At 45.8% G+C, this 27024-nt stretch overlaps 1 protein-coding gene across 1 annotated transcript; it reads left to right on the top strand.

Moving 5' to 3' along the window:
* Nucleotides 1-729: 729 nt before the first annotated feature.
* LOC125429545 (monoacylglycerol lipase ABHD6-like) lies at nucleotides 730-26590 on the top strand. The gene is made up of 8 exons (XM_048490746.1): nucleotides 730-851; nucleotides 5840-5996; nucleotides 13544-13657; nucleotides 16689-16821; nucleotides 19593-19750; nucleotides 22162-22216; nucleotides 24640-24740; nucleotides 26423-26590. Exons 1-8 carry the CDS (start codon nucleotides 730-732, stop codon nucleotides 26588-26590), a joined length of 1008 nt encoding a protein of 335 aa, XP_048346703.1.
* Nucleotides 26591-27024: the final 434 nt, after the last annotated feature.

A 27024-nucleotide genomic window follows, 5' to 3' on the forward strand; every position in this document is an offset into this window, starting at 1 on the left:
GTCACAACCAATTTGTGGTTTTCAAAGTAGATGAGCATAGGTGGTTTGCCATTGCCTTCCGCTGCAGAACAACCCTTGCCTTTCTTGGTGGTCTCCCAACCAAGTACCCACCGTGTCTGACCTTACTTAGCTTTCCAGTGTTGACAAGATCAAGATAGTCTAGGGCCGTGGTGGCAAACCTATGGCACTCCAGATGTTTATGGATTACATCAACCTGATGGGAATTGTAGTCCATGAACATCTGGAGTGCCATAGGTTCGCCACCACTGGTCTAGAGCCTAGACTCTAGGCTACTTAGCCGCTTCTAAAAGGAAACAAACCTCCCGGACCCTAGGCCTAGATCCACCAGAGAAGGCACAGATAATATCAAATCATATCAAGGACATTGCTCTAGAGAAGGGAGAGAAGACGTTGAATAATTTATTTATTTGGAAGACTTCTGTGCTTCTTGTAGTTCAATTTAAACAACACAGAAATGTTCAGGTTGAGTAGCATTAAGGCAAAATGGTGAAAACAGTCCACTCCTAACAGCCCCTCTCCCCTCCCCCAGGAAAAGTCTAGCAGCAGAGAGCATTGTAATTTATGAACTCTCATTGTATTAAATGCCACCCATTTCTTTTCATCCTGATGCGTGACTTATTCTTCTTTTATTTTCTTTTTTTTTACTGTTATCCAAAACTTCTTATACTATGTTGTGCAGGAAGCATGGACAACACATCGCCAGCAACCATGGAAGTTACTTGGATCAAGATACCCTACATGGTTCTTGGCTCCATTTTGACTGGCGTAAGAACTATTCTTGTCCTAATGTACAACTTGTGGTTTTTACAATCATTCAAGATCTGGACATGGTGAGTTGATATTCCCCTGAAGACCCCTTAATTAAAAAAAACAGTATCTGATGCCAAAAGTGGAATCTCACAGAACTCCATCCAAGAGAGATAAGTACCAGCAAGGCTGCCCCCCATAGATAACTGGGTGAGAGGCCACACAGGAATTCCACATATGTGGCTGTGACCTCATGAAAAGAAATAATACAAAGCTAATGAAAACATAATAAAAAAAGTTTGCCAAATAGTAGTATTGCTGGGGTAAAAGAACAAATTGCCCCCTGGAAGACATCTTGTCCGAATAACCAATAATATCGGGGAATGGTTAACACACAGATTTACACAAGGAAACACAGGATTTGTTTGTAAAGGAAAAAACCCTATGAAATCCTTAGAAATGTCAGGATTGCTACTTTCTGCCATGGTAGAATGACTGACAGTTGCCTCGGCCACTCAATTTTCTCACGCAAACTTCGGCCCTTTCCGCACGAGCCTTTACAGCGCCCTAGGGATGGCAAAAACGCTGTTCGCATGGGGCTGTTCGCATGGGGTGCGCATGGGGTGCGCATGGAGCTGTTCGCATGGGGTGCGCAGCTGCATCGCAGCCGCGCCGCCCTTGCTCCCCCTCAGCGGCGCGAAGCCGCTGTTTCCAAACCTCACTCCCCGAGTGAGGTTTTCTGGAAACAGTGGCTCCCAGCCGCTGCCGTGTGAATGGCAGCGGCTGGAAGGCGCCAGCCCCCCATTCCAATCGACTTACCTTCCCTGCGACCTTCCGGCACGTCACCGAGGCCTGGGGACATGCCCCCTGCCCTGCGACTCCGGAGCGGTCGTGCAGGACTTGGGGGCGTGTCCTCTGGCCTCGGCGACGTGCCAGAAGGTCGCAAGGAAGGTAAGTCGATTGGGCGACAGCGCAGCACTGTGCCATCTTCCCTGTCTTTACCGAGACCGTTCGTGCGAACGGTCCCGGGGGTGTGTGTGTCGGCATCGTATATACCGACACACACCCCAGCGTGGCCGTGCGGAAGCGGCCTTCATTTCAGAAGCCTTGACTCACTAGGGCCAAACTGGCAGCTTCTTTTTAGAAGCTTATAACTTCTTCAGTTGTTAGAACAGAAACAGATGCTGCCAAAATATTTCTATATGTGTCAACACCACTGCATAGGTAAGGGTTTACTGTGTACATAAAATGGCTCCCAAGGGATAGTCACATCCTCATAGAGGTCGCTGACAGAAGCACGGGCACTTCTTATACAATAGCAAAGCAAAATGTACAGAGTGCAGGAAACTCAATAGGAGTGTTGGGCTGCTGATTTGACTGCAAAAGTGCTTCTGAGGGAGGGAGCATTTAACCCATTCCTCCTGCATCCTTTCTATTCTCCTCCAGCTACTATTGATCCCATCAGGAGAGGACACACAAGCAGTGGTGGGATCCAAAAATTTTAGTAACAGGTTCCCATGGTGGTGGGATTCAAACTGTGGTGTAGCGCCAATGGGGCTGGGCGGGGCACGATGGGGGCATGGCCGGACATTCCGGGGGCGGGGCATTCCTGGGCAGGGATGTGGCAAGGATGCAGCTGCTGCACTGGTCCTTGGGCGGGAAATGAATGCACGCAGGCGCAGGCTGCCTCACATGCCTGTGCACCTCCTGCTAGACTGCTTCGAGTTCTGCGTGCTACTGCTGAGAGGAGGGGCATAACTAAGGCAAAAATCACGTGGCAAAATCACCCATTAGTAACCCCCTCTCGGCACACACAAATAAATAGTAACCTACTCTCGGGAACCTGTGAGAACCTTCTGGATCCCACCTCTGCACACAAGGGTAGTTGCTGTGTCTGTTTTTGCTAGCCTTCTGCACAGCCACTAACGGAAAGGTAACGTGTGCCATCAAGTCACAACTGACTCATGGTGACCCTGTGAAGTTCCACCTCATGGGTTTCTGAGAGATGGTTTGCCATTGCCTTCCTCTGCATAGAAGCACCAGACTTCCTTCGTGGTCTCTCAGACATGTACAGCCCTTCTCAGCTTTTGAGTTTTGATAAGAGCAGGCTAGTCTGGAAAATTAGGGCTGCTACTAGCAGCTGCCAGTGCAGATTTAGACTGACGTTTAAAACTCCTTCCCGAATCAAATTGGCAGCCTCACACAGCAGCTTTGGGTTAAAGATCCTGACCATCCGTCTCCCACAGTAAGTCTAGGCCTGTGTTCTATCCAACTAGCATTGCTGCCTGTTTTTGACAGCAGACTGGGATGCAGGTTGCCAGGTGTCAAATTATTATGTTTTATTTTGATGTCTGTTGGGATACTATCTTACTGTCTGGTATTTTAAGATTTTGGGTGTTTTATCTTGGTTGATCAATTGTTCATTGAATTTTTGTGGGCCACCTAAGCCCTGTGTTCCAAGGGAGGGGAGTGGTATAAGTCTAAAATAAAGTAAAATAAGAATTCTCCATTTTGCATTGATTGCCTCTGTGTATGTAGAAGCATTTGCCATTTGCAAGGGAATGACCATAAGGCAGAGACGTAGCAAGGGGGAAAAGCACCCAGTGGACCGGTACTCTGCCACCGTCCTGCCCCAGAATGCCCCCATCCCAGACCAGAACACCCTCGCCACACCCCTGCCGGGCGCCCCCGTCCCCTTGGAGCTACGCCTCTGCCGCAAGGCAATTCCCTGTACTTTTTCCCCCATCAGCCACTATTTGCCTTGCATTTTTTCCCTGCCAGGCCCCCAGAGGACTATTAGAGGTTTTAAAAAATCAATAATTGCTATGGTGCTATTAGAGCTAGATTAGAGTCTGTGAGCACCTTATAGACCAAGAACATAAGAACAAGCCAGCTGGATCAGACCAGAGTCCATCTAGTCCAGCTCTCTGCTACTTGCAGCGCCACACCAGGTGCCTTTGGGAGCTCACAGGCAGGATGTGAAAGCAATGGCCTTCTGCGGCTGCTGCTCCTGAGCACCTGGTCTGCTGAGGCATTTGCAATCTCAGGTCAAGGAGGATCAAAATTGATAGCCATAGATCGACTTCTCCTCCATCAATCTGTCCAAGCTCCTTTTAAAACTATCCAGGTTAATGGCCATCACCACCTCCTGTGGCAGCATATTACAAACACCAATCATGTGTTGCGTGAAGAAGTGTTTCCTTTTCTTAGTCCTAATTCTTCCCCCCAGCATTTTCAATGAATGCCCCCTAGTTCTAGTATTGTGAAAAAGTAAGAAAAAATTATCTCTGTCAACATTTTCTACCCCATGCATAATTTTATAGACTTCAATCATATCCCCCCTCAGCCGTCTCCTCTCCAAACTAAAGAGTCCCAAATGCTGCAGCCTCTTCTCATAGGGAAGGTGCTCCAGTCCCTCAATCATCCTCGTTGCCCTTCTCTGCACTTTTTCTATCTCTTCAATATCCTTTTTTAAGATGTGGAGACCAGAACTGAACACAGTACTCCAAGTGCGGTCGCACCACTGCTTTATATAAGGGCATGACAATCTGTGCAGTTTTATTATCAATTCCTTTTCTAATGATCCCCAGCATAGAGTTTGCCTTTTTCACAGCTGCCATGCATTGAGCTGACATTCCCATGGAACTATCAACTAAGACGCCAAATCCCTTTCCTGGTCTGTGACTGATAGCACTGACCCCTGTAACGTGTATGTGACGTTTGGATTTTTTGCCCCTATGTGCATCACTTAACGTTTGCTACATTGAACTGCATTTGCCATTTCTTAGTCCACTACCTAATTTGTAAAGGTCTGCTTGGAGCTCTTCACAATCCTTTGTGGTTCTCACCACCCTACATAATTTGGTATCATCTGCTACCCACCCCTACTTCCAGGTCATTTATGAATAAGTTAAAGAGCACTGGTCCCAAAACGGATCCTTGAGGGACACTACTCCCTTCATCTCTTCATTTTGAGAACTTCCCATTTACACTCACCCTTTGCTTCCTGTTTCTCAACCAGTTTTTAATCCATAGAAGGACTTCCCCTCTTATTCCTTGATTGCTGAGTTTTTTCAATAGTCTCTGGTGAGTAACTTTGTCAAAAGCCTTTTGGAAATCTAAGTAGACAATGTCCACTGGTTCCTCCTTATTCTCATGCCTGTTTACACCCTCAAAGAGCTCTGGTAAGTTTGTAAGGCCTCTGCAAAAGCATGCTGACTTTTCCTCAGCAGGTCTTGCTTTTCTACATGTTTTATAATTTTAATGATAGATTCTACTAATTTACCAGGAACAGATATCAAACTGACTGGTCTGTAATTCCATAGGTCCCCCCTAGATCCTTTCTTAAAGATTGGTGTGACATTGGCCATCTTCCAGTCTTCAGGGATGAAGGCTGATCTCAGGGACCAGATCAGCAATTTCATGCTTGAGCTCCTTAAGAACTCTTGGGTGAATGCAATCTGGGCCAGGGGATTTGGTAGTATTTAGTTTATCAGTGGCTGCTAGAACTTCTTCCTTGTCTACCACTATGTTTGCTAGTTCCTCAGATTCACCTCCAAAGAAGCTTGGTTCAGGTTCAGGGTATGAGTCTTGAAGAGTACTATAACAATTAACCATTTTTAACCCCTCAAAAAGCCTACAGGTGGCAAGGCAGGGAAAAATTGCACCCACATCGGCAAGACCTTCAGAAATGCATATGTTCCCATTTGATGGCATGCTATCCTGCTTGGAGTGTGGTTCCCCCCTCCCCCCCCCAAAAAAAGATTATAGTAAACCAGATCTATGAAAGAGTATAGCAAGGGTGGAGAAAACCTAGGTAGTGGGTGGTTTCAAAACCAGCATTCCCATTTGGAAGTAGAGGCAAATAAAAAGTATCCATGTTAAACCCCTCTGAAAAATCCTGGGGACTGGGATTATAGTTTGAGGGTTGGGATTATGTTCATTTGGTATATTGGCAAACCTACAAATCCAGTATCTGCACCATGCATGTAGGAACTCTTCTATCTTAGCTGTAAGTGTGTGGTGCTAAAATTATTCTTCCAGTGCAGAACACTTTTTTTTTTGCTTTTAGGTATAGACGCATGCAACGGGGCATGAAGGTGAAACACATCAAACAGAACAGCTATAGCTTCTGTTATTTCACTCAAGGGAAGCCTGGAGCCCAACCATCCATACTGATGCTTCATGGGTTCCTATTCAACAAAGACATGTGGTTAGATACTCTTGAGGTATATTATTTTCGGTTGGCCCTCCTTCCCATGGCTGCCATTTTGTTGATGTATCCACCATGTTGTGTCAGAAATCCAAACATGCCCTATGTAACGAACTTGCCCCACCCTGAAGGGCTGGTGTACAGCAGGCCAAAGGGAGAAGGCCTTAGCAACAGCCAGAAAAAGAAAAAAAGGCTCCACAAGTATAGAACCGACCTGATTGGTTGAAAAAGGTCCAGTAACGTTTGGCAAGAGCTAGGGGGAGCCAGTGGGCTTACAGCACTGAGAGGAGAGTTGAGTTCTGATCGGAGTCGGTCAAGGAGAGCAGAGCAGAGTCTGGCAGAGAGGAGTCTGTCAGCTCTGGAAGAAGAGGATTCTGTCTCAGCAGAGTTGGCTGACAGAAGTCCAGTGCCTGTCTAAGCGGGGTATGCTTGACAGAGAGAGGAGGCCCTGACTGGGTGCAGATTAGCTGACGTGCCCAGCTAGGAGCTTGGCCGGTTTTCAAACTGCCCAGACCTATCCTAGTCTGCCTTGCCCTAGATTGTATCACCAAGAATCACCAGTCTGGGAGAAGCCAGTCCAGAGGCAGTAGAAGCCCATAATGGGACTAGTGGGAGAGAGGGGGAGGCCAAGTGTGCCAGAATCTACTAGGCTTGGACTGTGTGTTTAGGTGTGATCAGTGGAGTATTGGAGCAGTGAGAATGAGTGTCTCTGCGTCTGTAAGGGAATTTAATTAGTTCAAAGCTAAATCTTCCCTTAAGAGACACCTGGAGTGTGTCGGTGTGCATATGAATCTGAAGTAACATCTTCAGACAAACTTATTCTATAGAAATCCAACAAAGCGTTAAACCTCTCAAAGTTACCGGAGAAGCCTCTGTTAATACCCGCAAATAAAAGTTTCAGGTTTTGTTCATTATAAAAACCTCTCAATGCTATTATTTGTCTGTCAGTGTCTGGGTGTATTTCCCGCAAAGGGGAGGTGGTGTCTGGGGGGGAAATCAAGTATTGAGTGGGCTATATAGCAGGGAAAAATATTATTGGTGGCAAGCGCCAGAAAGCCAAGAACTTATATATATAGGAGTGCCCCTTTCGATTTACACATTGGCCATGATAGCCCGGTGGGATACGTATAACATCTGAATCCAGTTCGAAACTGCACTTGAAGAAGACCCACTTTGTTTTTTCCTGATTTGTGAGGTAAAACTTGTAGAAATTTTCTCCTCACAAATGGCACCACCCTAAGACACAAAAAAAGACAGCTGGTGAGGGAAAAGCCCCAGAGACAGGTGTGGGGAAACACCTAAAGAAGATCCCCTTTCAGGATTGGGAGAGCATGAAACTGAAGCTGGCCAGTATAGATGCTGAGATTGAGAAAGCTAAGATGGCCTTCTGGAGTTGAAAAAGCAAAATTAGAGGCTAAGAGTGATGGCTGAAATGAAATGCTTGAAGGTAGAAATTGAAATATGGTTAAGCTTCTGGGCTTAGAAAGGGCCAGAAAGAAAGAGAGTTTAAAATGGCTGGCGAGGGAAATGAGTAGAGGCAAACATGGAGCCATGAGAAGGACATGTTTGATTTGAGATTGAGAAATGAAGCTCAGAGCAGAGCTGCCCCATCCCCCACACTGTTGTGGAATTTCCCTCAAAGCAGATGAGAAAATGGAAACAGTTTCAGGGTTGCCAGAGTACCAGATGAACTGGAGGGAAATCTTTTCCCCAAAATGCTGATGGGAAACCTCAGAATGGCACCCAGAAGATGCAGTTGGAAGTGACAAGCGCCAATCCTGCAAAGGTGTGCCTTACCAGCGTTAAGAAGTCCAGGAGGCGCAGAAAACTCCTTAGCGCCTGACTTTGTGAACCAGGCTGGAGTCTGCAGCAGTTCCAGAGTTGCAGGTGGATGGTGTTCATGCTGACTGGTGCCAAGAAGACCAGAGGCAGGATGAGTTCCTGAAAGAACTAGCAGAGGTAGCTGAGCTTGCTGACCCCAAAGCTATCAAGGTTTTCCAGTTCCAGTGCCAGGCAGTTCCAGAGGTGGAAGCGAAGTGGTTACCCAGCGCCCTCCCGATGTGCCCAACAGTGCAGCTGAGCAGCGTTCCTGCGGAGCAGTACCCAGGAGATCGCGGAGGCGGTTCCTGTGAGGAAAAATGAGGAGGTTGCCAACGCCATATAACGTGCCCAGCCGGTCGGTGCAGCTGAGCAGCGTTCCCTGCGGAGCAGTACCCAGGAGATCGAGAGCCGGTTCCTGTGAGGGAAAAGGAGGCCCGGTTGCCAGCGCCCTCCTAGCGTGCCAAGCGGTGCAGCTGAGCGGCGTTCCTGCTGGGCAGTACCCAGGAGATACATGAGACGGTTCCTGTGAGGGAAAAGGAGGCGGTTATAGCGCCCTCCTAGCGGTACTTAGCCAGTTGCAGCTGAACAACGTTCCTGCGGAGCGGTATTTACCGAAGGAAGTTCGCAAGACGATTCCTGTGAGGGAAAAGGAAGCGAAGGCGACTGCCAATGTCTGCCTAACCAACTTTGCGCTGCAGGAGGTTCCAGTTCCTGAGGCGGATCCAGAATCCAGCAAGAGCCAGGACAGTGTTGTACGGGACTTGTGCGGGACAGTGCAGGTCTGGCAGAGACATCAAAATGAACTGAAAGCAGCAGCAGCCGTAGCCCTCAACAGAAGCGCTTCAGCAGCGGACGGAAGGGACTGTTGTGAAAAGCTAACATTGCAGCTGCCCAGCAGAAGGCCGAGCTGAAGTTTGTGCCACCAGACTCAAGAGGAAACTTGAGGGGGCCGTGGGAGGTCAATCTGGTATAAAAATGAAGCGGTCCTGATAGACATTATTTGATAAGTGTGTGTTCTGGTGGAGGGCACTGTAAGAACGTGCTTTATGATAAAATGACAAAAGCCTTACCACAAAAGAGGCACAGTGGTAAAGAAAGCCAGAGGTGTAAAACCTCAAAGCTTTTGATTTGGCAGAAAGGGGTAAGTTTAGAAGGAAATTTACCTTGCCTAATGTGGTGACACCATCCAAATTCACCACCGCGCTCAAGGGGCAGCTTAACCTTGCCATGAAGGTGAGCATGAATGTCCAACTAGGATTTGGATAACCACCATGAAGAAGCACTTACTGGAGGGATAAAGGGAAAATTTACCCTGTGCTTAGAGCACCCACCAGTAAAGACATCTATGAAGGAAAAGGTAACAGAGAGAATGTATGTAAATAGAGTACTGAGTTTAAAAATGCTTGTTGAAATGTAATGTGGATTACTGCAATGTTATTGATACTTATTAGGAATTCATGGTAGAAGTTTAACATGGTAAGAATGTTTATGGTAGAAGTGAACTTTAAGGTAAAAACTAAATGCATTTGAAAATGTGAAATTTTTTTTGACAACTGTTTTAGTTTTGGTTAGCGTGTGTAAGCTTTGTTTACACACATTGCTGCAACGAGGCTTGTAGCCTCGTAGTCCGCGTATTTTAGGGAAAGGGGACATATATGAAGAACTTGCCCCACCCTGAAGGGCTGGTGTGCAACAGGCCAAAGGGAGAAGGCCTATAGCAACAGCCAGAAAAGAAAAAAAAAGGCTCCACAGAGGTATAGAACCGACCCTGATTGGTTAGAAAAAAGGTCCAGTAACGTTTGGCAAAAGAGCTAGGGGGGGAGCCAGTGGGCTTACAGCACTGAGAGGAGAGTTTTGTTCTGATCGGTGTCGGTTAGGTAGAGCAGAGCAGAGTCTGGTAGAGAGGAGTCTGTCAGCTCTGGAAAGAAGAAGGATTCTGTCTCAGCAGAAGTTGGCTGACAGAGAAGTCCAGTCCCTGTCTAAGCGGGGTATGCCCGACAGAGAGGAGGAGGCCCTGACTGGGTGCAGATTGTGTGCCCTTCAGGAGCTTGGCGGTTTTAAAACTGCCCAGACCTATCTAGTCTGCCTTGCCCCTGGGGTGTATCACTGCAGAATCACCAGTCTGGGAGAAACCAGTCCAAGAGGCAGTGAAGCCATGTGGGACTAGTGGGAGAGAGGGAGGCCAAGTGTGCCAGAATCTCCTGGGCTTGGACTGTGTGTTTGGGTGTGATCAGTGGGTATTGGAGCAGTGAGGAATAGTGTCTGCGTGCGTAAGGGAATTTATTAGTTCAAAGCTAAATCTTCCCTTAAGAGACACCTGCGTGTGTCGGTGTGCATATGAATCTGAAGTAACATCTTCAGACAAACTTATTCTGAAATCAACAAGCGTTAAACCTCTCAAAGTTACCGGAGAAGCCTCTGTTAAACCGCAAATAAAAGTTTCAGGTTTTGTTCATTATAAAAACCTCTCCAATCTTTATTATTTGTCTGTCAGTGTCTGGGTGTTCCCCGCAAAGGGTGGTGTCTGGGGGAAATCAGTATTGAGTGGGCTATATAGAGGGAAAAATATTATTGGTGGCAGCGCAGAAAGCAGAACTTATATATGAGTGCCCTTTCGTTACACCCTACAACTTGAAAGAGGCTTAGGTATTCTTTTTGAAGTTTCAGGCAGAATACTTGATGTGATGGATCCCTTCCAGTCTGGCTTCCGTGTTGGTCATGGGACGGAGACCATGCTAGTCCCCATCGTAGATAAGCTCCACCTCCAGCTAGATAGAAGAGAGTCTGTGCTGTTGGTCTTATTGGAGGGTCTGCGCTGTTGGTCTTATTAGATCTGACCGCAGCATTTGACACCGCAGATCATGACCTTTTGGTCCACGGTGTCGCTGACTCAGGGATATGTGGGACAGTTCTATCTTGGCTGGTGTCCTTCCTAACATAAGAAATAACTATAAATAAAGGAACTAGACAGAGATGTCTGATATCGCCACTCCCATTTTCTTTCGTGTTAGAAGTTTTATTATCAAAATTAAGAATTTTTTGAAGGTTTAAAATTAAAAAAAAATACCACACAAACTTGGGGCTTTCCCAGCCAATGTGGTGATCTTTGTTGAAGACCTGTGAAAAATGTGGATCCCATTACATAATTAATTGAGTATGGGGAATTAGCAGGTTTCAAATTAAACAAAGAAAAAACTAAATTTGGGTGCTGTGTGGTTTCCGGGCTGTAAGCCTTCGACAATACAAAAAACTAAATTGCTATGATTTAACCCGAATAACACAGAAAAGCAAGAATTAATTAGACAAATAGGATTCCAAATTGAATCAAAGATTAAATGTGTGGGGGTTACCCTAGAGACAAAAAAATAATCACTTGTTTAAGAATAATTATGAGAAAGTATGGAGGGAAATAAAGAAAGATCTTCTAAGGAGCAGCAGTGGCGTAGGAGGTTAAGAGCTCGTGTATCTAATCTGGAGGAACCGGGTTTGATTCCCAGCTCTGCCGCCTGAGCTGTGGAGGCTTATCTGGGGAATTCAGATTAGCCTGTGCACTCCCACATGCACCAGCTGGGTGACCTTGGGCTAGTCACAGCTTCTTGGAGCTCTCTCAGCCCCACCTACCTCACAGGGTGTTTGTTGTGAGGGGGGGAAGGGCAAGGAGGTTGTAAGCCCCTTTGAGTCTCCTGCAGGAGAGAAAGGGGGGATATAAATCCAAACTCCTCCTCCTCCTCCTCCTCCTTCTTCTAAGGTGGGAAAGTCTCTCACTCTCTATAACAGGGAAATTTTCAGTAATAAAAATGGTGATCTTACCAAAAATACTATGCCTTTTTCAGAATATACCTATAATAGTATCATACAGAATTTTTGATGGATGGAAGAAGGATATATGTACATTTATGTGGAATTCTAAACGACCAAGAATTAAGTATTCATCAATGATAGCTATAAAAGAAAGAGGGGGATTAGGCCCATTGGACCTCAAAATAGACCATAAAGCTTGCACATTGCTTTCAATTAAGGACAGAATTAAATTAGAGAACAGCCAACTATTAGATTTAGAGGGATACGATAATTGTTGGGGTTGGCATGAATATTTGTGGCCATCTTGAAAAAAACCCAGATAATTTAAAAAATCATGTTATTATAAATTCTTTAATTAGGATTTGGGGGAAAGTAAGACAGATAATATATAGAAAAGTACCAATATGGATCTCAACATTACAACCCATCGAAAATAAACAACATTATGAAGTCAAAATTTGGCCAAATTACAAAGATTTAATTCGATGGGAAGGAAATAAACCTATATGAAAAGACAGAGACCAGATAAAAAAACAACCATGTCACTGGGTTACCTATTTTCAAATCAGAAAAGCCTTTCGCTCAGATATTAAAGAAGGGACAATAGAAACAAAATACACAGAATTTGACGAATTAATCTGGAAAACAGAAAACAAAATAATAAGCAAGCTTATTATTAATGAAATAGTCAGATAAAATGGGTCAAAGATCTAGGAAAACCAATCTTATATAATGAATGGGGAAAAAAACATGGGGGAAACATCGAAAATGTACTTTAAGTACAGACCTGAGAGAAAACTTTACTAAAGTTTTCCATAGGGAGTACCTTATTCCTCTCCAACTTTCCAAGATAAAGGATATTCTCCCAATTGTTGGAAGTGTAAGAATCATGTAGGCTCACACTTCCATCTATGATGAGGCTGTAAAAAGGTAACTAAGTTTTGGAGACAAATACACAAAGAAGCGCAAAACCCCCCAAGCTATAACTTTGAGTTCAACCCAGAAAAGTACTTATTAGAGTTAGGAATATGTCAAAACGAAATACCCCCTATAAACCTTAATTTGTTTTTGTATTTGGCTACGGCGACTGGGAACATTAATAGCATGAAATTGGAAAAACAAGAATGCTCCTAAACGCAAAGATTGGCACGATAAAATACTTCAATATATGGAAACTGACAAACTCCCTACAATACTCAAAGATTTACCTGTTGAATGATATGAAGAGACATGGAAACTATATACCCACTTCTTGGATGGGAAGAGAGGATTAAGAATAAGATAAATAATTGTATTGTCAAAGGCTTTCATGGCCGGATTCAACTGGTTGTGGTAGGTTTTTCAGGCTGTGTGGCCGTGGTCTGGTGGATCTTGTTTCTAACGTTTTGCCTGCATCTGTGGCGGGCATCTTCAGAGGTGTGTCACAGAGGGAAGTCTGTTAGACACTGTGTAATTATGTAGTTAATTTAATGATCGATTGTGTAACATCTGATGAATACTCAACAATGGATTTTGATTGATGGATAGTTAATTGTAGAACCATATATTATCCATCTTATATTTTCTGTATATTGTATAATAATTGGATACGTTTGGGTCTTGCGAAAAGATTAAAGCATTTAAAAATAGTACTAAATGACAGTTTGAAGCTACTTGGGTGGAAGTCAATGATTATGTTGATTAGAAATCAATGATAAATAATTATGTATGAACCAGAAGTTCGATAGATTGGTTTTTCTTCTTTTTATGCATTTAAATGATTTGTGTGTGTTGTTTTTATTAGAATTGATCTTACCAGGTATGTTGTCTGTATGTACATGATCTTAAAGGAAATAAAACCAAAAAAAAATAAGAAAAAAATGTTTAACCTCTTAATGGTTTGATATTTAAAGGATCTTGGTGCCATTATTCTGATTCATTTTTGATGGTGTTTTCCCACAGAATATTCCTGAGGACATCCATGTGGTCTGTGTTGACCTTCCTGGTCATGGGGCAACTACTCGCTTGCTGGGAGATAGCTATGCAGCAGCTGACCAGGCTGAGAGAATTCATGAGGTACGATCTCCCTCTAGATGTCCTCAGGTTGTGATCTACCTTGAAGGTAATCACTGAATCTAGTAATAATGCAAAAGATTTCACTGATAATGGGGGCTACTTCAAGAACCACAAACAGTGCAGTTATCAGGAAGCCAACTGTGCATTTCAGCAGTCAGTTGTTAACAGTGTGCATTGTATCATTACCATCCTGGCAGAGGTGTAGCTGGGCCATACTGCACCCGGCGCACAGTCTACGTTTTCCGCCCCCACCATGGCGCCCTGTCTCCACACACTTACTTTAGTTTCAGCCTGAAAGTGCAGGCTGGAAAAAGCGGCCTGTTCATTTCAGGCTGCAAATGGCCTGGTAGGAACTACACTTCCCAGGAGACCATGAGGCTTGCAAGGTCTCCTGGGAAGTGTAGTTCTCACCAGGGTTTTTTCAGCTTCAAGTAAACAGGTCACTTTTCCTAGCCTGCACTTTCAGGCTGAAACTAAGGTAAGTGTGTGAAGGGGTGGGGAGGGGGGATTGGGTGCCAGGGGGGTGATTTTCCACCCCCAGGCGTGCGCCCGGTGCAATGTTCACCCCCCGTCCCCTGGTAGCTCCGCCTCTGCATCCTGGTACAAAGGAAAGTCTCATCTGTTTCTAACAAATGTAAGAAAAATGGTATTTCACCAGCTTATATGTCTCAAACATAGAGAAGGAAGGTTGCTGCAGATCATTTGAGTCCAGCAACCCATCTGAAGACCTCATAGATGACAAAAAGAGGGCAGATAGAGCATTACCCCTCCTAGAAATCCCCTTGCACCCTCACAAAAGATTATTCCTGGGATTATGCAAAGTAGATGATTGTCCCCCTTTCTCCCTCCTCATTGCAGCTGCTGGGTTACTAAATTTTCTTCCAGTGGAAGGGGCAGGGGGCATTTCCAACATTCCTTCTCCCTGCTGCACACTCCCAGTTTGCTTTTCATACTTGTTGGGGGAAATTGCTTCCCTGTTTGAATAATTAGCAGAGTGAAAAGAAAGACCAAGAGACTTTTGCTGTGATTATAAAAAAGAAGAAAACTTTACTTACCAAATTAGGGTAGGGTATACATGGAGTTTAAAACACTAAATCCTCACTATTCTCGCACAAACTTAGTTACAGAACTTAGGCACATGTGAGCACACATGCGGCCTAGGCATCCACCTCTTAAAGTGAATCCATCTTACAGGTACAAAAGAAAAACCTCATGAGCTCGTGTGTGCTGGTGTGTTGTGAGACAAAGACGCATAGGGCCTTTCCCCACTCTCTTGGATCCCCCCTATGCTGCGCGCTGCTCTCAGTGCGCGGCATCCCAGGCGCGCGCCCGGACGTTCCCACGACCCCACAACTCTGCGCGGGGTCATCAAAAGGCGCCGTTAAGAAGAGCGCCTGGGATGCCGCACGCTGAGGGGGCGCGACAGCGGCAGCGTCGGGGCGGCTGTGCTGTCGCCGCCCCTGTCGTGGGGAGTGCCGGGGGGACCCCGCGCTACTCTCCTCAAGTAGCGCGGGGCTTAAGGTAAGTGGGGAAAGGCCCATAGTTAACGTTATAACCTCTGACCCACTGACCTCGCTAGCTAATTAACATGCAGACAGTTAACCCTTTCTTGTCAGGATTGTGACAGACATTTGCAAATCCTAACAATACTGTTCTGGAGGATCCCCTGTCCCCGTGCAGAAGTAGTTTGGGGGAGATCAGTGGGCTGTAAGAAAAGGGGCCAACATTCTACTCTTTGTTCCAACCACTTTGGCAGGTTTTTGGAATCTCCAAACTTGAAGAACTGCTTTTCCAGAGAAACTTCAGTTGCACACTTTAAACCTTGTTGGGGAGGGAAGGAATATTGTCCAACCACTTTGAAGAAGAAGAAGAGTTTGGATTTATATCCCCGCTTTCTCTCCTGTAGGAGACTCAAAGGGGTTTACAATATCCTTGCCCTTCCCCCCTCACAACAAACACCCTGTGATGTGGGGGGGGGGGGGGGGCTGAGAGAGCTCCGAAAAGCTGTGACTAGCCCAAGGTTACCCAGCTGGTGTGTGTGGGAGTGCACAGGCTAATCTGAATTCCCCAGATAAGCCTCCACAACTCAAGCGGCAGAGCTGGGAAGCAAACCTGGTTCCTCCAGATCAGAGTGCACCTGCTCTTAGCCACTGCTCTTAGCAACTACGCCACTGCTGCTCCTTTGGCAGGTTTTTGGAATCTCCAAACTTGAAGAACTGCTTTTTCCAGAGAAGCTTCAGTTGCACATTTTACACCTTGTTGGGGAGGGAGGAATATTGTTGATCTTGAGATATTTTTTTCCTTAGCCATAAGCATTTCTACCTTTCCTGCAAAACAATAAATGCCAGCTCCACACACACAAGTATCATGGAGGAGGGAAGCTGAGCAGGGATGTGTGTGTAAAGTGCCATCAAGTCACTTCAGGATTTTCAAGGCAAGAGACAAGCAGAGATGACTTTCCATTGTTCTCCTCTGCATAGTGATTTTGGTATTCCTTGGCAAACTTCATTCCACCCAAGTACTAACCAGGGCTGACCCTGCGTAGCTTCTGAAATCAGGTCAGGGCACAGGGATGCATGCAGCTGCTTTATATCGAATCCCATCATTCATCTAAAGTTTGTATTTTCTGCTCTGAGTGGCAGCAGCTCCTCACCGTTTTGGTTAAAGCTCATCACCTGCTGTCTGATCTTTTTAACTGGAGATGCCAGGGGTTGAACTTGCAACCTTTTCCACACAAAGTAAATGCTCTACCAATATGCCACGGTCCCTCTAAAGAAAGCCCCCGATGATTTCCTGACATGGCTCAGACCACAATATCCTCTCCCATGTAGCATCAGGTGCCTCACCTGTATGAAGGCAATGTGGAGCATAACATTGGTTGCTATGACTGGAGCAGGCTTGGTCTATGGAACTGGGTCTGTGGAACTGTCACAAGTTATGTGTCCCAACATTGCCCAGTAATTGAACCAAAAATCTTCCTTGAAAATAGCCCAAAGAAGTATTTAGCTCTTCGTTCTTGCTTCTTTCACAGTTTGTCGAGTGCATTGGTCTGGATAAAAATCCCTTCCACTTGGTTGGGTTCTCCATGGGCGGATTGGTTGCCGGGGTTTATGCTGCTCTTTATCCATCGCATGTCTGCTGTTTGTCCCTCCTTAGCCCAGGTGGTAAGTGTCCGAATTCCTTTTTAGGGTGTCTGACAAGTTACTGGATAATGCAAACAAAATTCATGTAAATAGGTGAACAGACAGTTATAACAACGGCCCTAGCAACACACTGCAATCCACCCTCTACATGAGTCCTCATAATCCACATGCACTTGTAGGTTCTTCCCTGGTAATTCAGTTCCCTGAACAAACAAAATAAGGGAACAAATGTAACCCTAAAAAAAACTAGAATTAAGTACTTACAAGAACATGTTTAATGGGTCACTTAAGCATACAACTTCTAAATGTCAAAACCACATACGTATCTATATATATAAAAATCAAACTGTGAGTTTGTCCCTGATGGTCTCCCTCAGAAGCTGCTAAATGGATAGCCCCCAAATTTTCACAGGACATCCCTCCCCGTTCTGGGCAGGTAATCGAACCTTCAAATCATCGAAAGTATATATCTGAGCCAGGTAAAACATCTTTTTCCTGGCGCACCAGGCCATGAAGCTGTTTGTGTTTAACTGTCACCCTTAGAATGTTCGTGCAGCCTGTCTGTGGCCTGAGGGCTTGGTATGCCCTTAGAATGTTCGCAGAGATGGCCAGAGATGAGTAGTGAAAATAGTAAATAGGTCACACTGGTAAGTAATATGAGTGGAAGTGAAACACATACACACTTTGCCGTGTGAGACATCAGGTAAGGTTCCCCCCCACGCAGGTAACTTTCACTCTCTGTGCCCCACCCACTACTACCACACAACACACATACTCTCATACACATCCAGCTCACCCTCACACACCTCACTCTGCCCTCCCTCACATCCAACCACCACTTACCCACTTCCTCACCCATATTCGCCACAGCTCTCTTTTACTAAAAGCGAGCTGGAGTTTGCCTTTTTCTTCTAAGAAAATCCATGGGGTGGGGGCAAACCAACACTACTGGCTCCGCTTCTTTTGCACGTGGCCCTTTAAGAACCCAGGGAACTGGCCTCAATCTGAGCGCCTCACCACCCTGCCTCTGCTGCCTGACTGGGATAGCCTGCTTGCCCCAGTTCTGCCTTACCCAAGCCAGGACTGTGCATGTCAACCAGCCTCATGGACAGCGGGATTCACACTCTGGACAGTTCCGTTGTGGAATTGAAAGGGTTACCTTATACTAAAAAACCAAGACAGCACCATATAACGTTGTGCATTGAAAAGGGAAACAGGGATTCCATTTGACTACCCCAAAAGGCTATGCTACGGATCATTGGACCTGCATGGACATCTATGTGGGTTGCGGACTCTGATGAGAAGGACAATTGCCACAGCAACGCGTGGCCGGACCAGCTAGTTTATTATACGTTAAAATCATCTACCCATGCAAAAGGCCCATGATAGCCTACCTCATTTATACAAAATCACACTTAAAATACACAGAAGGGTTCAATAGGATACTTTTTTGACCCTAACAAATAGATGCATTTCAACTAAACGGCCTTCCTCAGTGGTCAAAATTAATACAATAACGTAGTGGCAAGCTTCCAGACTACAAATACCAGTTATAAAGCTTTCTTTATGACTAAGACAAATGACTAAAAACAAAGGAGGTAAAAAGAAAATCAATAACTAGCCAATTGGATATAGCACATTAAATGTTCATAAAGTGTAGTCCATACATGCAATTCCTGAAAAAGAAACTTACTGAAGAGTTGCTTAGGTATCCAGGTCTTCCACACAAAGGCATTTCCTCTGTGTAATACAATGTGTCAATTATGCCTAATTATTAAAGAGAAAAAAAATCAAAATTCAAATTACTAATTATTTTTAATTAGGGCAAAATTTATCTTACATATTGCTATATATCTACCAAAAATCCAAATGTATTCCCTAATTAATTATCTGCTAGGGCAAAACCTCAGTTATAGACTAGACTGGAATAGAGTTCCGGGGGGGGGGGGGATCGGGGACCTCAAAAGCATACAACTGACTGACTGAGAGGTCTCATGGCAGACCCCTTCTCAACCCATGTACTGAAAGGACCTAAGCATTCATCAGGTTTCTATCCTGCGCCCCCCTCTCTCTATATTCGATTACCACCATATGCTACCCTCTTAGAGGGGAGTCCGGCCGTTCCCTTTCCTTAGGGAGGCCTCTAATGAAATTGGGTTTTGGGGTGCCTGATATCTTTGTATTGACCGCTGCTTTTAATAGATTTTAATAGATTTTATTGGTTTAATCATTTTACTGATTGTAATGAATATTGTTGTGCACCGCCCAGAGCCCCTCGGGGATGGGGCGGTCTACAAATTCAAGAAATAAATAAAATAAATAGAAATAAATCTCATAACTCCCTTTATTTACGGCTATAAATTAAAGAGAACAATGGTAGATTCTGTAACACATCCAAAAAGAACCGAAGATGTGGCTAAGTTTCTAGCAAAGGCATTTTATCCCAATGTTTTATAAAGTTTAAAAATGTTTATACATGCCAATAAAGGTCGCTTGAATGAGAATGATTACATAGTTTGAAAATTTCTTGGGCAGCCTCTAAATCTGCATCTTTCAGTCGTCTCCCTCAACCCATCCCCATAACTTTTGGCTATTCTTCTCTTCCTCCTCCCCCTTCTCCAAGAGTTGGCCTTTGCTGTTACTTTCCTCCCTCCCCCCTCCCCCCATCATTAATTGCCTTGTCATCTTCAAATGAAACCACTTTCTCTAAGCTGATTTAAATCCCATTTTTTAAGGATCAATTTGTCACTTATTTCGGTCTAACAGTCTGTGCATTGTCTTGCAATTCATAGGTCTCCGGTATCAAGGAGGTTACGAGTTTGTCAGGCACTTCTGGGAGTTGAATAAGTCTATGAGTGTGGAAAGCAATCACCTCCTTTCTTCACTCAAGAGGCCGTCAGAAGAGCTACTGAAGCTTGGCCTATACCACCCAAGCCTATTCCAGTTGCAGGTAAAGAAGGGCCGTATTGTAGGCTGCGGTTCTCTGGTCCACTCTTTCCTTTTAGTTTCACAGCTTTGTACATCTTTCTGTCACTCCCCTGACAATATTTTGCTCGTGTAGGCAGCAAAGGCGTTGTGTTAAATCCAAGAGTGAGAGTTGGCTAATAAGCTGTTGGGAGTATCTTGGAAACTCTCACCTCCAACTCAGGTCAATTCCACAGGGTCCAAATATTTCAGGTTGAGCAAGGGAAATATCCTGGTTGGGCCAGTTTGGCACAGTTCCCAGTCCTAAAGTGGGTTTGTCCTGTGATATGTCCCTTCTGCTGTTTTTTTTTAAATGCTAAAATTGTGATCTTTTCCCCAAGTTCCGCATTGAACCTGTTTCTGTGCAAACTCCACGGGAGCAAAGTCGGTTAATTTTTCCCCACCCCACTGCCTGATTTCCCCGCCCTGCCCCTTAATCTCCCCTGATCTCCACGCCTGACGTCATGTCAATTTCCTCTCTGCTGAGCCGCCGACCGGCATGGCAGCCCCCCTTTCCGAAACATTCCCCCAAGCATGTTTTCTGCTCATGGTATTGACCGAGGGCCGTTTTGCCTGTGTTAATCGGGAGTTAATTGGGAGTGGAGTCCCAAATGTTCCCGTTTTCTTTTCTGTACATGTACTGGTTGCTCGGAGCGTGTAGCTAGGGAGATGTGCATCCCGGGCCAAATTTTACTGGGCATATCGTGGGTAGGTGTGGCGTTCCCCCTGCCCCGCCTGCAGCCCGGGCTGGCAAACCGTCCCTCCGTCCCTAACCGAGGTGTTGGGCCCCTCGTCAGTGGCCCCGGTCTTTGGGGCCTTCACTGCCAGCTGCCGAAACCACAGGGTGGCCGCCCAGGGAGGAGGTAGCAGCTTCCTCCTCTCGCTTGCATGACCTGCCTACACCAGGCTGGGGTCGACAGCCCCACGGGTGCAGAGCCAACCACGCCCGCGAGCAGCCGCCCTTCCCTCCTCCACTCCCTTTCCTGCGTCCGTGTTCCCTCCGCTCGCAGTCCCTCCTCTCTCCCCAACTTCCCCGTTCCCTCGCCTCCTTTCTTCCTCCCTCTCTCTTTCTCTCCCTCTTTGTCCCACGTCAGTTTCCTCCTCTCCCTGCTCTCGCAACACCCTCCCTCTTCCCGTTGCGACCAGCCTCGCCCTCCCCGCTCTTCCTTCCTTAAATAGGTTCCCCTCCTGATTGGGGCTGTTCCCGGCCTCGTCCTCGGCCCGGCCGCCGGCCGCCGGCCGCCTCTCCGGGCGCAGCTGCGCTGCGGTTTCGCCAGCCGTTGCCGGCTCCCGCAGCCGCAGCTGCGGCGTATCGGGGCTTCCCCCCGCCTGGCCTGCCGCCTCGACGGCGCGCTCCTTGACGGGCCGGCTGCTGCCGGGTCCCGCCGTCGACCTCCCGCTGGCCCCGGCTCCCGGCTGGGCGAGTCCGGGGTAAGCCGTCGCGGCAGCCACGGCGACCCCCGGACAGTAGGTCTTGTTTCCTGAAAAATAAAAGGACGTGAGTGTGAATGGGATGGTCTGCGCCCCTGTTGCTCTACGATTTTGGCTATTGCTTGCCATGTTGTGGGCTGAGCCAGCCCCTATCCAGAATTCGAAAAGGGGGAGCTTGGTTTTCCCACGGTTGCTGCGGATTGACCAATAAGAGATGCTGGACACCGGGGATGTTCGCACATGTGCGAGTATGCTTGTGGTGTAAATACAAAAAAACCCGGGGTCATTCGAAACAAATTGGAGCATTTACTCCTGATCGTTACTCGATTCCTTCATGGAAACAAGCACCCATGTGAAGGGAGAAACCAGGATAAAATAGACCTGGATCTTAAAATACTGAAATGAAACCTGGTATAATTATGCTGTGTGGCGTCAACCTCAGACACGCATGCCCTCCCCAAAGCTTTGCCCCTAGAAAATGCACACAGATCTCTTAGCAGTCATTCCAGCTCATTTTTCTGTTGACCAAGAATTCTATTGCGTCAAAGGGTCTTAAACTATAATTGATAAGAGTTGTCACTTGGACTAGTAAATGCGTGTTAGGTGACTGTCACAGAAGGATTTTCCTATCTCACCACATACTGTTTTCAGGAAGAGACATCTTGCTGCCTGACAGAGGGCCTTTCCCCACTTACCTTAAGCCCCGCGCTACTCTCCTCAAGTAGCGAGGGGTCCCCCTGCACTCCCCACGACAGGGCCGGTGACAGCGAAGCCACCCGACGCTGCCACTGTTGCGCCCCCTCAGCGTGTGGCATCCCTGGCACTGGAGAAAATGGTGCCTTTTGATGACCCTGCGCAGAGCGCGGGGTCGTGGGGACGCCCGGGCGCACGGCATAGGGGGGATCCTTGTGAGTGGGGAAACTTTTCATTTCCTGCTGCTCTAACACACCCCTTTTCCCTCCTCAGCTCCTAAAGGGATATCTTCTTGAGGGTAGTCTACAAAAGTCATTCTTCATGAAAAGTAAGTGAAATAGTAGGAATTCAAGCTACTTTGGCCATGTCACAAACCACACGTCAAGGGTACTCTTGAACAGTGACTATCAGCTACTGCTCCCACCAGTATCCATAAGGGCTTGTGCATGCAGAGAAAACAAAGGTTACAGATTCAGCCTTGGTTTCCTAACTTAATGGTAGAAGTGTATCTACAGTGAGAATCCTCAGGGTGTTCACTACACGTTCCTCATTAAACAGTTATTCTTAGATCACATAGCCCAAACAAAGACAAGAGTTTCTGATGTTTGCAAGATGTACACAAATCTTCAGTTTCCATACACAGTCAGATGGGACTCTACATATAACCCTCAGCTTTAGTGTCTGGATTTTTCACTGATGCTTTCTGACAAATCCCAGTCTTATACAAATATAAACAACCTTGTTGGGGTTGTAGCTTTGGTCCAGCCTTTCCAGCATCAGTGGGGCATACTAAAATAGAGGAAGGGAGGGGGACAATTAAGTTTTCTGGTGGGAGGCCAACCCCTTATGCTTCACTATGCATCCTTGACATTTCCTGAAGAGTAAAATGGCCAGGATGTTCACATTAGGGAATGGTCCCTTGGAGGTGTCAGGCTGTGAACAAGAGGAGAAATGTGGGGACATTTTGAAAGCGGAGGCAGCTGAGATAAGGCAAAAGAGGCTTAAGGGAAAGCCAGCAATAATGCTTAATACAGATGGAAATAGTAGATTGAGCCTAAAAGAGCATGTGTGTGGCCCGCTTAAGACATCAGCGAAGAAAGGTAGGTTTTCTTTCAGTCCAAGATATATAAAGCCTCCGTGGAGATTAGGGCTGCCAACCTCCAGGTTTGGCCTGATGATTTCCCATTTACCTCAAGACTACAAATATCAGTTCCACTGGAATGTAGACTCTATCACATTAGGTTCCTCCCTTTTCTTTACTCTACCCCATCCCTCCTTCCCCTGGACTTAACTTCAGATCTCGAGGAATTTCCAAACCCTAAAGGGAGAGAAAAGCAGCCCTGCTTTAGGACAAAAACCAGATTCCACATGGCACAAATATAATGGGCTAACAAAGGGAAATATCCCAGTTTGGGGAAGAAGTTCGCATGGGTCCCTTCTCTGAAGCGGGATGGACCTGCGATATTTCCATCAACCTGAGTTTTTCAAAAATAGTCAAAACTAACATCTTTTTGAAAAATCCCAGGTTGAACCCAGTTCCGTGGGAATGGCATGGGCACCCAACCGCTTTATTTTCCCCACCCCGCTGCCCGTTCTCTTTACTTATGTCATTTCAGTTTCGTTTCTGCTGTGCTGCTGACCATCCTCCAAGCACGTTTTCTCTCCTTGGTAGCGATTATGAGCACCATTTCACCCAAATGTATACACCAATGGAGTCCAACAAACAGGGCTGTTGCGAACGATGGCCCCGTTTGGTTTTATTATTATTATTTGGGTGCTCAGAGCATGTCACTAGGCAGATTCATACCTTTGCATGCGGATGCTTTGCTCCTTTTTTTGGACAGATTTTATTATTTTGTATATCACAATGTTAAGGGTGGGGGGGTTGCATGCTTCATGTTCACATGTGTGGTAGTTTCAAAGCCCTAAACTTTTTCCCCACACTGTAGAAATGGGAAGGGGAGATCCTGCTTGGGTTTCCAGGGTTACTGTAGATTCTCCACCAATTGGAAGCATTCTCTTAGCAGAGAGTGGGAGCAGGTAAAAGGGGGACTGTGGTGGAGGAACAGCCAGTCAGAAAGCAGGAAAAATGGGATGTTTGTGTCCACACTTCTTTTGAAAACAGTATTCACCACCACCATGCAAAGCCACCTGAAATATTATTGCCCTGAACTGGTTGGCCCAGGCTAATTTGATCTCATCAGATCTCAGAAGCTAAGCAAGGTTGACCCTGCTTCATAACTGGATGGGAGACCGTCTGGAAATTCCAGAGTCATGATGCAGAAGAAGACAATGGCAAACCACCTCTGCTGGTCCCTTGCCTTGAAAACCCTACTGGGCCGCCATAAGCCAGCTGCACTTGTCAGTGCTTTGCCCCCACCAATCTGCCTGAAGTCTCAGCATGAAATGCAGGCTATAAAGTGAATAAATAACAAAGGAGCAAGGTGGTCCCATTAATACATTCCAGCAGAGATGATCACAGAGTCACAATTTTAAAAATTCTAAATGATAGATGAATATCCATTGTTGATTAACTTGAAGCACAATGTGGTTCAAGGCACAGCCAGCAGGGGTTCTTGCTTACCTGGACAGAAACCAGCCGCTGATGGGCTTTTGGGTTCCCTGCCCACCACCTCCACATTCTGCTGGCTGGCAAAATAAACATCTTATTGATGCCCAAACTGAGTATTACTGAAGATGTGCATTCATAAAAGTGGTGACAGCCCTAACTCTGATTCTTTCTTGGAAAAGTCTTTTTTGACCTGTCCATTAGGGAGTCCAGATACAGCCTTCAGGACAATGCAAGCAAGATCAAGGCTCCAACTGAGATCATCTGGGGAAAGTGTGACAAGGTAGGGCATCCAGGCGAGAGAACCATTCATGTATGCCAATTAGCTGGTTTTGGTGGCCTTTCATTTCCAACAGACGATAGATCTAGTGAACTAGAAGCAGAGGTGGGATCCAGCAGGTTCTCACCCGTTCCCGAGAGTGGGTTACTAATTATTTGTGTGTGCCGAGAGGGGGTTACTAATTGGGTCCGCTTTTCCATCTCCACGCCCTCGCCTCCCCGAGAGGCATACTGCCTTTGAACGTGAAGGTTCCATATAGCAATTGCGACTAATAATGTAACTCCCTGAACTGGATTAATCCCTTTCAGGTACTGCAGTTCATTGATTCTCAGCCTTTCGTACCTTTTATCTCACCAGTCTCTATCAAAGAACCTGTGTGTTTCACCATTGCTGTGTTCAGATTTGTGAGTTGGGGCCTTTTCTATAATGTGATGATGATTTAGAAATGACCTGGTGCAAAAAAAATTTGGGGGTCCTGGTGGGGTGGCTGCCCATGGGGGGGGGATCCAACTTTTGCCCAGGGCTCAGGTTTGCCTAGGTACGCTTCTGCCCCCTTTGCTGGGGGTGGGGGCTGGCGAGGGAACCTGTTACTAAAATTTTTGGATCCCACCACTGACTTGAAGCATGAGGCTGCTGCTGCATCAAACATCCAAGTTTCTGGTTTCAGCCATCATTGCCCAGTAGTATCATGAGTTTAGAACTAATCCACTGTAGGAACCAATGAAGAAAACATCTGGGATGGGGATCCACAAGCCTGCCAATTTACACATCTGATTCAACCATGCACCTGTGATTGCAGGCACCAATAATTATAAACTGATACAATTACTCATACAGATCTCAGCCACTGAGCATAATATGCCTAATATTTAAGTCAGAACGGTAAACATTTTTAATATCAATTATGCTCATCTTAAATCTGAAATTTAAGGCACCAGATTGCCAACTTTTTGGATGCTGAAGGATATAGTAAATTTTCCTTGAGGAGGAAACAAGGCCAACAACATATTCAATGATGTATGAATGCAGCCCCAGATATCTGATTTATGCTATACCCCATCTAGAGATCTTAGGGCTGACATGTGCAACAAGAAGTTACAAAAATGTCTAGTTAGGTAGAAAGAAAAACTGTAGAAGATAAGGAGGCAATGAGGGGAGGAGCATCACAACAACCTCCAAATAACTGAAATAGCAGAAAGAAGCTGGAAAATTGCTGGCCATTTTTCCTAACTGAATCCAGAACTACATCATCCCTTGAAACTTGATTTAAGACATCCTGAAACTCCTCCAGCTATAACTCGCATTGACAAACCACATCTGAACATCTCTTCCCTTGAAAATATGCTTTCCCTGCATTCCACCACCAAGTCTCCAAGCATTACCCAACACGGAGTCGACAACCTAATTATAACTTAGCCCAAACTTATAAAAGAAAATCATAGCTGCCCTGCGAATGAGACGGTAGAAAGCTAAAACAGAAGGTAAATGTGCGGAACTCGTTCCTAGCAAGGTAGCTGTTCCTTTAAAACATGTAATTAGATTATTGGCAGATTATTGGATGGTAGGGAAGAAAAGTTTTGGGTCATTCAAATTCTAATCCAATTGCACTTTTATCATGAATCTTGCATTCTTCTGTTTTTCAGTATCTTCTCAGCTTACACTGTTTAAATTCTGTTGTTTTTCAGATATTTGATCCCTCTGGAGCAGACATTTTAGCCAAAGCTATTCCTCACTGCCAGGTGAACATGTTGGACAGATGTGGACACTTCATAACCATGGACAGGCCACAGAAATCTGCAGAACTCATCCTGGAATTCCACAATTCGGTTTGTGGCGCCAAGAAGACTAACTAGTTGATGTCACCTCATGTGGGTACCAGTTAGGTGGAGTATTGAAAGCCACTTTCCGGGTTGCAGAAATTTGAAATACGAAGGGTGGAGTTCTGTTTGGGCTTCCCCTATCGTTTTGAAGATGATGTTGAAAAGATGGCTTCTTTGTCCCCTGCAACAGACTGAATTTGGGTTTTTGAAGTTCAAGTCAACTTCTAACTTCTGCAATGGCAACCTGTAATAAGACCTTGTGTCAAGAGTGGCACCTGCCCCCCTCCTCCGAGCAGGCAAAGAGGCTTCAAGGTGCATATCTGGATTAAAGGAGTCAGTCCTGGTGGGGTGGGGGTGTGAGTGCTGACCCTCTAGGTATCCACACCTGTCATATGTTAATGGACCTTTGTTCTGTTTCAATGCGCATAGTAATGTAGATAACTAGGTCGGCCCTGTATGGTACTCTG

The sequence above is a fragment of the Sphaerodactylus townsendi genome, linkage group LG03, assembly GCF_021028975.2.
Source record: "Sphaerodactylus townsendi isolate TG3544 linkage group LG03, MPM_Stown_v2.3, whole genome shotgun sequence".
Classification (NCBI taxonomy): domain Eukaryota; kingdom Metazoa; phylum Chordata; class Lepidosauria; order Squamata; family Sphaerodactylidae; genus Sphaerodactylus; species Sphaerodactylus townsendi.